General features: G+C 45.2%; 1 protein-coding gene across 3 annotated transcripts in view; it reads right to left on the bottom strand.

Annotated features, from left to right (window-relative positions):
* Positions 1-13,338, bottom strand: part of cpped1 (calcineurin-like phosphoesterase domain containing 1) — a 62,736-nt gene extending 49,398 nt beyond the window's left edge. For all 3 annotated transcript variants that reach the window (XR_015928291.1, XR_015928292.1, XM_088612411.1), the window contains exons 1-2: positions 13,104-13,338; positions 7,245-7,463 (exon numbers count right to left, since the gene is read on the bottom strand). Coding sequence is in view for 1 of the 3 variants with exons in the window: in XM_088612411.1 (XP_088468537.1) it covers positions 7,245-7,463; positions 13,104-13,167 (283 nt within the window). In the remaining 2 variants the exon portion in view is untranslated. The remainder of the gene's footprint in view (positions 1-7,244; positions 7,464-13,103) is intronic.
* Between the last annotated feature and the right edge of the window lie 255 nt (positions 13,339-13,593).

The following is a 13,593-nucleotide window of genomic DNA, read 5'->3' as shown; positions in this document are numbered from 1 at the left end:
GCAGTGAGTTCTCCTACATTGAAAACAATTTCTGCACTGTCAAACAGTAATGGTGCAAAACACGCAATGTAAGGGGGCAGAAGTGAAAAGATTTAGCCACAACGTGAGGTACAGAAACCTGGAAGAACCTGAGGATGGACTGCCCGGTTCCAATATTGTCTGAACATTTCCCACTGGAAGGCATGGCTAGGTCTAGGCCTGTAGGCTGGCAATGTGGTGAACGTCTGTATTTCCCTGTGCTAAGCTCCCCTGCACATGAAGGAGTGCAAGAAGTAGTAGTTCTGCCCACTTTCCACCTTTTGTCTTTCAGTGGAGCAGTGAACGTATTATATCAATGAAACACTCCAAGATGAAAGGCAATGAGCTTCCTGCTTCCTCTGATATCAATAAAGGGCTGGCTCCGCAGCACAAGCATGTCTCCTTTGCAACAGGCTTTGAAGCCAGCACTCTAGAAACCAAGCAAAGAGACGATTGACGGCCTGGGATTAATTCTGAACTCAAGCAGGGCCCTGTTACAAACTCTGCATGTACTCAAATATGCCGTTTCTCAATGCATTAATAAGTGCTCTGTGCATTCTTGACCAGTCAAAACTCATTCCTATGACACGTAGTCAAATGCTCACTTTCTGTTCAAGGTAAAGGGGAACTTCAGCTAGAAGCACTACTGTAGGAATTGCCAACACTGACCCTGGGGAGCCACAGACCAGCACCTTTAATTGTGGGTCACCATTAAATCACCAATTTCTAAAGATATGGAACAATTCCATTATGATGAATTAACCAGGTGATTTGTTAAATTGAGTAATCTAGATATCATTTAGCACTAAAATCAAAGCCCTCTTCAGCCCTCGGGCATCAGAATTTTCTTCCTGCACTGGATTAGGACTCTCCAGACCCAGCGATGGAGACCCCTGGTCTCAACAATCTGCTAGAACAATCTGAAAATCATTAAACTTGCCCCCTCTAATTGTCCATGTATATACAGATGTTTACTATTGATCACACGTTTTCAGTGTTATTTAGATTTACTGTTTGTTCATGACTGACTGCAATTCACTTGAAGGGAGTCTGGTGCAGAAGTACTAAATGACCTTATTAATGAGAAGCATAGGCAAAGAGGGGATTGAACATTTTGAATGTCAAGAAGGAACACGAAGGAACCAATATGCCCCACTTATCAACAGAACAGCACCTTTGCTCCATCGGTATGTTAGGGGCTGCAGTGAGTGACCTCAGGTGGACTTGGCAGCATTGGGAACAAATTCTCTTTTGCGCTGTGCGTGTAACAACAGCTTTCTTGCAGAATAAGACGGTGAGACTTGGTCATTGGTGCACACTTGCCACACTTGTCTAGCCTTTTACCTCCAGTACTATGAAAAAAATCCTGAGACAGACCTACACCCTTTGCAACCTGATTTGATCAGATCTCAGGAGCTCAGCAAGGCTGCTGCTGATAAGTACTAGGATGGGAGACGCTGCAAGTGGTATTGGTGGACCAGCAGGTTTTGCTCTTGACTGTGAACCATAATTAACAGAACAAGGCCTCAGAATAAGGAGTGAAGACACTGTACTGTAGGCTGTGGGGTTATTCTGATGAGATGCTAATATATAAGATGAAACATTAGCCTGTTCCTATGAAGGAAACAGATTAAGAATAGTTCAGAAACTGAACAGGAGGTGAGGGCAATTATAATTTCCTTCTAGGTTTTTACGCTTTTTTAAAGTACAGAATTATTCTTCTTAATGTGCTGTAATGTCAGGTGTTTAAATATCTTGCAACAGCTGAGCCCGAAGCTGCTGAAAAGGCGATAAAATCATGGGAAATGGTAACCACCTATTACAGACTCAGTGTTACGGATCACCATTGATATCGGACTTACAAAGAGAAAAAAGGACCAGTGGAGTTCTCAGGGGTTCATGTGTTCCAACAGAGGGTTATACAATCATGTTTGTTCAGGCACATATAAAAAGTGAGATATTCCTGACCAGCAGCCTGGACTTTCCCAAGTATAGCCAACTGAAAGACATCACTGCAGATGAAAGCGTGACTTTGCTTGGACACAATTAATGCAAATGATAAGGTGTCAAGTCAATCAGCCAAGTCACTGCAGCTAGTACAAGAATCCACCTGCAGTAAGAAGAGCACTGAGACCACTGACACTGTATCCCAAACTGTACTTTTCACCCACTACAGTTCTACAACCTATACCGAGCCCCCCCCGCTTACTACTGAGGAATTATGCCATAATTCCAGGCCAGTTCTCACAAAGAATGTCAGAGTGGCTCAGATGGTAGAAGCCCTGCCCTACACGTACTGGGTCAGGTGACTAGCTGACTGGGACTGGGATTCCTAAAGCGGAAATAGAGTATTGAGAAAAATGAATCGGAGGACTTAGTTGGCCAGGGTGCTCCTGGCTCCCAGCAACCCGCATCTTTTCCTGCGGCCTCCCTGGCGTTTGCAGGGGCACGGGGCTGCGGTGCATGAAACGTGTTCAGAGGCGAGTGGCTCGAAGGTGGAGTCTGCCATTGTCTCCCCACTCTCCCCCGTGTGCCGTCGTGGGGTACATAGTGGCGCAAAGACATAAAAAAAAACACACACAACTAACAATTCCACATTGGTTTGAGACTAAAAGAAAAAAATATTTGGTGAGTCTAAATAAAAAAGGAATTCATGCACACCTGGAAGATGTTCCCTTGTGGCTTTTGTTAACAGATCATGGAGTCAAGGAATTATTAATAAAGTAGAACTATATGTAAGTGAATAATAACTTCACCACGGAAACATGCAGCACAATGACTGGGAATCTGATGTATCAGGGCAGTCACATCCTTCACAAACTATTAATACCTACTGTAACACCAAATTAACAAAATCAAAACAGAATAAAAAGGGACCGAATAAAAGGATGTTCTTTTTTTCCTGTCCTGAATTTAACAATGCTGCTTATTAATTCCAGCTCTGTCTGACTGATCGCTTTTGCTTTAACACTAATGCAGTTTGCTTACATAGAGAAAAACATTTTATGTATGGCCTGGGGGCACCTATCAAAGTCTCTTCTCTGCTGACCCCTTGCACTACTGTCATCTCTGTTGACAGACTCTTGCCTGTTTCTCCTCGACTCCCTCTCCTATAGCCTGCGTTGTCTCTGTGGGTCACTTTTGCTCACGACGGAAGGAAGGAAACTTCCCCTGCGGCCACTGGGTGCCGTGAAACAGGGAAAGCCTCCTGTAACACAAAGGTCTATCCTCTTGACAACAGCACAAAAACTGCAGATATCCAAATGACAAAAAGAAAGCATTCTCATAGAGTCGCCAAAGCTAGCCAAGCACGGACAGACGAAGAAGGAAATAGAATTGCCTTAACCATGTCCTTCAATAAGATGACACACTTCAACTGCATTGCCAGCTTAAGCTGCTCAACACATAAAACCAATGACAAGGTACAGACCCTCTGCCTTTGAGGTAGTGCACATTGCTTTAGCTTTTGCCGTCTTACAGAGTCTGCAGCTTGAGACAGCTTAATATTGTTTGCTTTATCTTATAAAGCCAGCTGGTAACACTGGTAATGGGAATAGAGAAACCAAATGCCTTTGTTTCTTTATTTCATTTTCTTTCTGTGCAGCTAAATTCTGTCACTTTGCAAAGGAGTCCCTAAGTGAATAAAAACGGAATATGGCCAAGGAGCCCGATCGAATCTGACTGTGGAGCACGGGGCATGCCGTTTGCTCTGTGTGGCCAGGAACCATCACACTCTCTTGCTTTGCCAATTAGAAGAGAGAGCTGGGGGACTGGCCAGCGACCCCTGACCCTGCACCCAGGGTCACCACACAGGAGACGCCAAAGCAGGAAGTGAGCTAACGCAGAGGAATGGACAACTGAGTTTTTAAAATAAAATTTCAAAAACATTTTACAGCTCAAGCATTTGGTTCTTTTGAAATAAGGGTGGGACAACTTCTATGCTATTTTTTTTTATAAAAAGGTCCTTAGAGTTGCTGCTTTAAGTCACTGAATAGGCCAACTCCCTGGCAAACTCATGAAGCCTCCTGATAATACACATCACACGAGAAAAACCCTCAAATATCTGTAAAACCACACTAAAACTACTAATCTAGTAAAAGATTTGTTTAGTAAAACAGAGAAAAAATGGGTTAGGCGGCAAATCCTGATAGACTGTTGCTTTATGTTGCCGTTTTCTGAACGGTACAAGGAAGAGCCTGATTGTTCCAGCCTTCTCTCGGCCACTGAGATGGGTTAATGCCTTCATCTTCCTTCCCATAAGCACCTGTGTGCAAGCCGCATTAACACGCTGGCTGACATTAAACGCTGCTCCACTCCCCATCTCCCACTTCACACATCTTTTAAAGGATTAAGTGCAACCATTTTATAATCTCTTGTACCGTGTAAAACGGGTTTTAACATTCTCTATTTTTAGATTTGAACAAAAACATGCACACTCCGCTCCACTGTTTAAGGAGGCAAGAAAAAAAATCCCCTCCTTTTTCTTGCCATCCCTGGGGACCAGTGGAGAACAGATCTGCTTTACTCAGTCATGAGAATGCAAGCATTCATTAAACAGTGGCTTGATAATTTTACCAGGTTAATGGTAAACTGTGGGCACAATACAACCTTGACCTTGAAGGTGTCACTTATGAGTCTCTGATGTGGCAAAAGATGAGGTAAAAATTGTTCAAGATTATTTTATTTTTTTGCCCTGAAATGATTCTAACAAGAAAAGCAAGCTTCTCGCCTGGCATGAGTGACAGTTTTAAAAATACAGTATGTTGTACTATTTAATTGTACTTCAGGAGTGCAAAATGTACCCATCTGCTGGATTCTGCTCCCAAACTAGTATCAGTACACAGTCTTGGAGCTCTCATGTGCTTTATGGATCTATTTACTGTACTCTGTTTTGTTTGCTCTTTCCTAAAACACAATCAATGTAGACCAGACTGTTCTCTTTCATAGACTCAAGGCTCCTTCTCCCTGGATACTCAGACTTAAGGAATGGTACCGCTGAGAGGAGTTACTTAGTGTTCTTGATCTACAGCACTATATATACCTCCCCTCCCTGTCTACTCCACCACAAAGAGCTTTAATGAGATGTCAGAACCAATAACAGTTTCTCACGCCTCCCATCACCATCCTGTCCACGCACTCGGAGCCTTTGTTTAAACCTGACAAGAGGCTTCTGTGCAATTCCCTTCCATCTCTCGAAAAAAAAAAAACCTCTGCTGAAGCCTGCCGAGAAATCAATTTGCTTCGGCCGGACTCTCTTCTGCTTCCTCGCACCGAGGAAGAAAATGACAAAACCGCGCGTGTCAAGTGGGCAACAACTTTGTTCCAGGGCTAATCTCACGGGCTACAGGTGTGCACTCAGTCATTGCTGAGCTCACATCCACCTCGGCATGTTCATCTATCCCTGAAGTCAAGAGTAAGGACCAGGGAGAACAGGGAAACCTCACCAGAAAAATCCCACAGCACAGCGCAGAGCACTTCCCACTCCCTAAGGGATGAAAGGCCAGTCAGCATTCGGACGGGATCAATGTGCTTTCATCTCTCATATCCACACAGAGAGACACTCGCCCGAGACAAACGCAGTGTGTAACTTAACATAATCTGGAAGAGAATGAGCAAAAATTAAAAGTGCGAGCTAAATTGAAAGAAAAGCTTGGAAAATGGGGAAAAAAAAACAACATTTAAGATGATGTGCACTATCCCCTATTTTCAGCCTCACAACTGAACGTTCCAGAGGAGGCACTCTTTCAATTAGCATTTTAAAACTGCACTAATAAGGCGCTGAGAGGAAAGCCAGTTGCTCTTACATCACCTGCATGGTGAAACCTGGGACAGGATTGGGCCTGGGGATCCCATGGGGTTGGGCTGCTTCTTGCGAAGGTCTGTAACCTCAAAGAAGGTCTCTGTCAAGCAGGTGGGAATAGGGGAGGGGGAGGGGGCGGGGACTTCCAGCTGGCTGCCATGGTCACACAGGGATGGGAGATACCCGTTTCCATAGCAATGCTGAGTGGCTTAACGCCTATCAGTCAGACCGCTGGCTTCACTCACCTGTTCTAGTTAAGCTCTTATCAAAACAGCCAGACAGCTACTGGAAATGAGGACCAGCAGGACGTCTTGAGTTATTCCCCATTTAACATTCAGCTGCTGCTACATTCACACTACTGTAGTCTGTATTATTACGCTTTTGTCACTTACAATTCTTTTGTATTTAAATAAAGTATTTGGGGCCCGACTACATTTAGCTGAAAATGTCTACAAATGCATAGGTAATGACGTTTGAAGCTTTTCTAGGAAGAAAGGTTTATGGAAATTCAACAGGAAAAAAAACAGGTAACCCACGGAGTAATCTGAAACACTCTGCGATAATGCAACTCCAGTTCATCTGAGAGATTAAATAGTAACACAAAGGCATTTATTTTAGAAATGAAATATTAACGCCACTATACAATTTCGGCAAGGGATGACAGTCTCTTGGGTTGCAGAGACAGTAATGGTTATGAATGTTGCTCCTCTTCTCAGCAGTCACAGGTACTGTACTTGGGAGAGCTTGAATGAGCTCCGTGCAGGGAGGGAGAACCCCCCCCCCCCAACAAAAGACCCTCCATCACCCCCCTCCTTTTTAATGAAATAGTTACAACATCGCCATTTGAAATAGCAAGAGGAAACAGAAAGAAAGACCTAACAATGCGGATGAGGCTTTTTTTTTAGCCGGATGCTTTAGACAGATTACACTTAGCTTGATTTTTTAGTAATCACTTGCAATGTTAAAAGTGGAGCAAAAAATTGCCATCAAGGAACTGTTTGGGTGTAGAGCACGGCAATCGTGCTATTCAGAGTTTCTACCAGTGGAAGACAGCTAGAATTTTGATTGTGCAAAGATCTGCGAGCGTCTTTAAAGACATTTTATTACTGTACGTGTGATATCTCCTCCCTAGGTACCTGCGCTGCCATGTGAATGCTTCATGACTCACGTACATCATGTACAGACAGGTATTAAAATGCAAACAAACAACATCATTCATGTGTTTCATCGCTCCCTGTACACGTCTCTGTTGGTGCGTGTTCAGGTGTGGATTGCCTTGTTAGGAAAGTCACGGCCCTGCACTGCTCCTGACACAGTGTGTGGCACAGGGCGGTGACGGTCTGCCACCCCATGGGGGGGCCTCTACTCAGAAAAGGCTGGGAGCTCAGATTATCGTCTAAGAAAGCCAGCATGCGAGTCTGCTTACCAGGCATGGCGTGCACCAGGTCCCCGCAGACCACCATGAAGCGCGGCCGGGGGCTCAGTCCGCTGACCGCCCCCGCCGCCTGCCGCGTCAGCCGGACCTCCTCGGACCACTCGTCCCCCCCGCCGTCGCAGTCCCCCACCGACCAGGCCTTCATGAGCCCCAGCTGGGGGTCCGCGGCCTGAATGAAGCAGAAGGGTCCCTTCCACTCGCCCTGCTCCTCTGGGGAGGATGAAAGAAAGGGGGGGGGGGGGGATTGTTACTGCGCGAGTATGAGGCGCTCTCTTCCCAACGGTCAGCAGGTGTGCGGCTTCATTCAGCCAATCCCAGAGCCACCCCCTCCCCGATCACAATGTCCCGTTTTTTTAGGTCCAGCCCAGGGCAACTGATGCACGAATGAGGAAGATGAAAAAAGTGACCGTGCTCCCAATTCTTGCAATTCTGACTCCTAATCGACAGTTGCAGATGCCTAATGCATCTATAAAGGGTAGTATTTCTCCCCAGGAGGCTCCCTTCACGTCCCCCTCACCTTTCACTGCCAGCTGAAAAACCCTTCGTCAAAATGATGCCCTTTGTGCGTTTTCCCATCCAGCACCTTGATATACACAGTGGTACTCGAACCTGCAAGCCGGTGACACAGGACACCCAAGGTGCTGATCCTGGCTTCCCGCAGAGCATCAAGCACAGTGCTGGATCACACTGACACAAACTGAGGGCTAATAAGCCTCAGCCGGGACACCTGGTGCACCCAAGGGTGTTTGATGTTGAAAGAGAAGGAACTGTGTGGTCTGGCAGCAGCTCACTGTCTGAGCAGAAGGCATTACAGGGGGTGGTCAGATCAGCCCAGTCCATCACTGGAGTAAAGCTGCCCTCTATTTTAGACATTTTTACTACTCGCTGCCTCAGGATCACCTGGTTCCCCAGCACTGATTCACAGATTCTGAACAGGTGCCACTTGAGGACCTGATCAGTGGAGCTCGCCAACTGGATCTGCCGACTTTGGTTCTGCGCCACCTTCTAGAAATCACTGGCGGCCTAAGCCGACAGCGGCGATTTCACTCCTTTGGGTGCTTCTCAATTTTCTGTGGAGAAATTCAGGACGCACGGAGCAGTGCAGCGAGTAACTCATCCGCTCACTGGAGCTGCTCACTGTGGCCACCCCTGTAGGCTCCCCGGAGTCGCAGCTCAGCTGCCTTTCAAGCATTTAACAGGCGCTCCATGCATCCTCCTCGCAAATGGGTTTATGGTAATTATCCGCTCTTACGCTGGAAACGTTGGGGAAAAGTGTCCGCTGCTGGGAATTCCCTAACAGGTTCTTGACTTCGCAATTATCACTTCTGAAAGCAAGAGGAAAGTGTCTTTCCGCATGGATGCTAATCACAAAAAAAGAACACTTTCTGTATGAAATGAGACCTGGCACCACCTACATACTCCAGCAATTTAATTTGTCTGGTCTAACTTCTTACTCCTCTCCCTGTCTTCATGAACTGTAATTTGTCGGCCCAACGTCCAGTAGACGTAGAGATTAATACTGGTCAAGCCCCCTTCCTTGGGTCTCAGAAGTGCCTTGGTGTTAATACAATTATTAAATTGCAAAGAATATCAGAAAAAATACAACTCTCTGTCCTTAACATCCTCCTATAACAATAGGTCAAGTCTATGATGCCCTACACTGTTCTAATAAACAGTGAAACACAAATCAGAGGACGAATGGGGAAACTCAGAGCAGGAAGTACTTTTTCCACACAAACTACGGTGTTAAAGCTGATAGCCTGCAATAGATCCGTGGATCGATTAGCTGTTAGAAACCAAATGAGCTCGATGTCCTCCTCTGCAATCTTTATGTGCTCATGCTACTGAAGAATAATGCATAAGGGCGCGTTTCTTTAAAAGAGCAGCAATATGCAGACTTTGTAAAACGAGTACTAGAGGCCTTCAAAGTTTAACATAAGTGTAATAATGTAAAGAAAAACATTTATAAAAAGGTTCCTAAAAAATTAATCGCTCAAGCATTAGCGTTCACAAGAACACTTGATGAAAAAGTTATCTGTCTGAACAAAGGAGTGAGACAGGGTGCTCTGTCTTTTTCAACATACTGCACGCATAAATCTGAAGGAATGATTTCTGAAAGCAAAGCTCAGGGAGCTGTGGCAAAGTCTGCCGCAGCCCCATGGCATCCAACTCCCAATACAGCAGCAATTTCTCCTTAACGACTTTAATTAACTCAAAAAAGAAAGGAAGTCTACTGTGATTCTGTTCACATAGAAAAAAAATGCTTACTGCCTCAGAAGGATGTTCCCTGACGAATTCCCACCAAACCAGAGAATGAATGCGAGCAACAGCAGCCACAACTGTTATAGCAGTAGGAATGCTCAAAATTATAGCTGAGAGATTTCTCTATTTATATTACAGTTATTTGGAATCTTTTGCACACTGGATTCTGAGAGGATGCTGGATGCTGTAGTGAGGCTCTCGGGAAAAATAGAAGAGCGTTTTTAAAAGCTCTAAATAAATAAATTAATTTTGATTCATTTTGTGTCAGTGGTCTGTATTCCCATCTTGTTCTCTGGACAAGCCCCACGATGATTACCTTGCAATCCACTGCGGGAGCACACAAAACTGCATCACCTGCCAAGCGGCTCAATGGATGGGCTTTCCTGAAACCAGACCACAGAGCGCAGATGCCTTGTGCACACATCTCGCCCTCCAAACACGGCCAAAGGCTGATGAATCTGACTCATCTCTGGGCAGATGTGTAGGGAGAACATGATGCTTCAGCCTCAAACCTACCCGCATGCAAATTCTCCTTCCCACCACCTGCAGATGAGCTCTGCCATACCTGGGCACAATCAATGCTTTTCTCCTCCATGTGCCAATCCATCCCAGGATGCAACGGGCACCTGCTTCAGGTCTCAAGATGGACAATAAGAATGTTCTACAGAAGAGGAACTACACTTCTCAGGTGTGCAACTCTAGTGAATCTCCCTGGTTCTCCCTGCCCATACCACACAGGTGTTCTCGGAATAACGCAAAAACAAGGGATACAGCACACGATGACTACTTGAAGTCAGTGGCTGAAGAGGTCAATGCAATCGTCTCTGAGTCACGTGACCCCGGGGTGGCAGCGCCCGATTGGCTGAACTCTGCCGGGGGCGGGGCAGGATGAGCTGCCATTATGAGCTGGGCAGAGCTTTCTGGACCCCCAGCAACATGGGGACTCCTGGCTCCTGGCGGGCGTACGATGCCATCAGTGACAGTACAGAGCTGTGGAGCCTGTGCGTGCTCATGGGATTCAGAACAACAAACCCTATTCCAAACTGGGTAGGTACAGTTTAATAAAAACAAAAGGCGGTTCTAAATTAAAAAATATATATAACGGCAGCAACAGCATGACGCACAGACACGAAGGTGACATTCAAATTTAGAAATATGTCTACTGTGTACTTCAGTAACTTAATAAAGTGTTTGACTGGGCCCTTAGATATAGTGGCTCGCAAAACGAAATGCTGCCCAAGCCAGACGTTATTGTTCTACAAACCATCAAATCCCTAAGAAACAGTGTAAGGTGTTTACAAGCAATTTAAGACCATGAATCAAAAACACAGACAAGGATTCTATGAAAACTAGTCCAACGAATCTGCTACATCTGCAGTGAGGAAAAACCTCAAAACAAATTACAGTGTTTTCTCATGTGGCATATGGTCCTGCCAGTTTCAAACAGTATAATATCATCTGGAAAATAACTCAAGATGAAGGGGGTATAGATTTTCTAAATACAGTTTTAAATAGACAACTACACAAATACACCTTTGATACCTTCATTAACAGATAACTAATTATCTATTGAAGACATTATTTTACCCATGAAAGTAGAAATGTTATATCTATCTAAGATGTAATGAATAAATTATAATATTCAAAGAGTTTTCATGGAACGTTTTTTCAGAAGTTTTATTCTTTTTTTTTTTTTTAAGTCACTAAGCATCCTGTTTTAGGCTAAAACTGAGCCAGATCAAAATGCTATTGGAATAGATAAATTCTGGAATTCCCCCTAACGCCGTTGCTAGGCAAACAAAGAAGCAGAGATTAAACCAGACTGTCAAGCCACCCAACCAACATAAACTCCTTTCAATGACAGCTTTCACAGACTTGCCCCAATGGAAAGCTGCCGCCAAGTGGTGGCTGGAGGTTTAGCAAAACTACCACCGTCCTCATACACAGGACAGACCAGAGACGGTCTGAGGATCGGTGTAAAATCATTTTAAATGGACACAAAGCTGACAACCGGAACAAGACTCCAAATAATATATACTTTTCTACTTCATTAAGCTTCAATAAATACCGGTTAATGACCCCGTTTGCACTTACATTTTATGCAAAGTCTGGCATTAATCCACTGGCAGCACTCATTTTAAATGGCCAATTATTAATCAAAGCCGGGGCGAAAGAGCACTCTCGGTTACTCACGAAGACGAGTCACAGGCGCGGGGGAGTCTCAGCACAGCCCCCTCCTCCACAAGAGACTGCCCCTCCCTTTCCTAGCCACCACTGTGAATCTCTTTAAACAGAGGAGCCCCACAAAACTGTCAGATGTCTTGGGGGGGGGAAAGGATTTAACGAACTTTGGGATTCACAGATCAGTAAATTGTGGGAATTCGGGGGAAACTGCTTCTTCGACATTGCCACAGGCGATAACGAGGCAACACTGTCTGAGGGGGGCAGTGAAAACACAGCTTTGCCCTGCTGAGCGCAAGAGAATATCATCCTGAAGGATCGGATCCCAGAGGGCTCCACATATAGGACTGGCCACTTCCACCACCCGCGAAGTGCAGGTCTCGCCTGGGAAACACCTGGCTGCCTTCCTGTACCTGCGACCCCACTGCAGAGCAGGTCACATGGGCCAGTGAGACGTGAGAAACTAACTAACTGGAAACAAGGGGTTTTAGGAGGGTTGTAGTGCGCCCCATACTATGGCATTTGTTTGTTAATAACGGTCCACAGAGAAGGCACCCGCTCATGGTACACCAAGCACTGAAAGAGGCATTTATCTCTTTGGGTTGCTAATAGCCTAAGAAAGACTGGTGCCCCCTCCAAGGTGGTCGCTGTCTAGCGCCCCCTGCTGGCCAGGATAGGCTCCGGCGACCCCGCGACCCCGTACTGGATAGACTGGTTAGAAAATTCACGGTTGTGTTGCCAGTAGCTAACTGAACCGGAGATCTCTTCCAACTGTTCCTCGAAGCAAGGCAGTATCTTCGCAGCCGAAATAGGTACGGTGCTATGGTTATGGCAACCTTCCGGTTCTCAGTTTTAAACACACTTCCGCCTAACTTTCACTCGTGGCTTCAGGAGAGCTCCACGGCTTGAGTGCGTCCGAGGATTGGGAATACCTGAATCCAATGCCCTTTCCTGTTGATGACCAGAAAAGTTTCACGTTTTTTTGCCTTCCACACTAGGGCATTTTAAACCAGGGAGTGTACGTGAAAAAAATCACTGCTGGACAGGACAGCATGTTCACACGTACCGTTGATAAAACTAAAAAGGTACTTGACTCCAACTGTATTCATTAAGACATATTCCCATAACATGACAGTCGTGGAAGCAAAACCAAGCTGAACGCGAGAACAAAAACAAACCTTCTCATCAGATACTACAATCCATCGTCATATGTTCTCACTGAAATGCTCACATTAGCCTTTACTAATGAAACAAGGCTCAGAAAAAAAAACTCTCTCCCCTTTTGGTACAGAAAACAAAACCAGCTCCTTTCAGAGTTGAGAACTTCGTTTGCTACTGTTTATTCGTAGTCCCGACAAGCACATTGCTGAACAGAAAATGAAGTAAGATTACAGCACATCGTTTTACCTTGTGTAAAGCCCGCATATGTGCGGTTTTTCGCTCTGAGAAAAATGTCCTGGTCCGAAGCCATGCTGTCTGTGTATTATCATACACCAATTCGCGGTCCCTTGTTAACACCTGTGATAGTTATTCTGTCGTAGAAGGTCTTCAACTTCCTCATAGATCTACGATTGATTACATCGGTTATATATTGTTTCTGCCTGCGGAGGCGCAGTCTGTGTAGCCGAACTGGAGCACAGAAGCAGGCGACGCGGTTTTGGGTTTGATTGGAGCAGATAAGGCGTGGAGCCTGTCTTTAATGATGCCATGTAAAACCTTTCGTATTTTTGGTACAGTTTGGTTCTGCACTACATTACGTTTCGCACAGCAGTAACACGAAGAGAGAAAGGTGGAGGGTGATCCATTAGCGTTTTAGCCCCCTTTTAACTTGACGACACTTTAAGTTGTATGAAACAGCAGGTTTTCTTGTTTTATCCATTTCTGATCTGTCTAACAG

This window comes from Lepisosteus platostomus, chromosome 19 (genome assembly GCF_059453375.1).
Source record: "Lepisosteus platostomus isolate fLepPlt1 chromosome 19, fLepPlt1.hap1, whole genome shotgun sequence".
Taxonomy (NCBI): Eukaryota; Metazoa; Chordata; class Actinopteri; order Semionotiformes; family Lepisosteidae; genus Lepisosteus; species Lepisosteus platostomus.
Note: the sequence above shows the minus strand (reverse complement) of the source record. Positions and strands in the feature narration are given on the sequence as shown.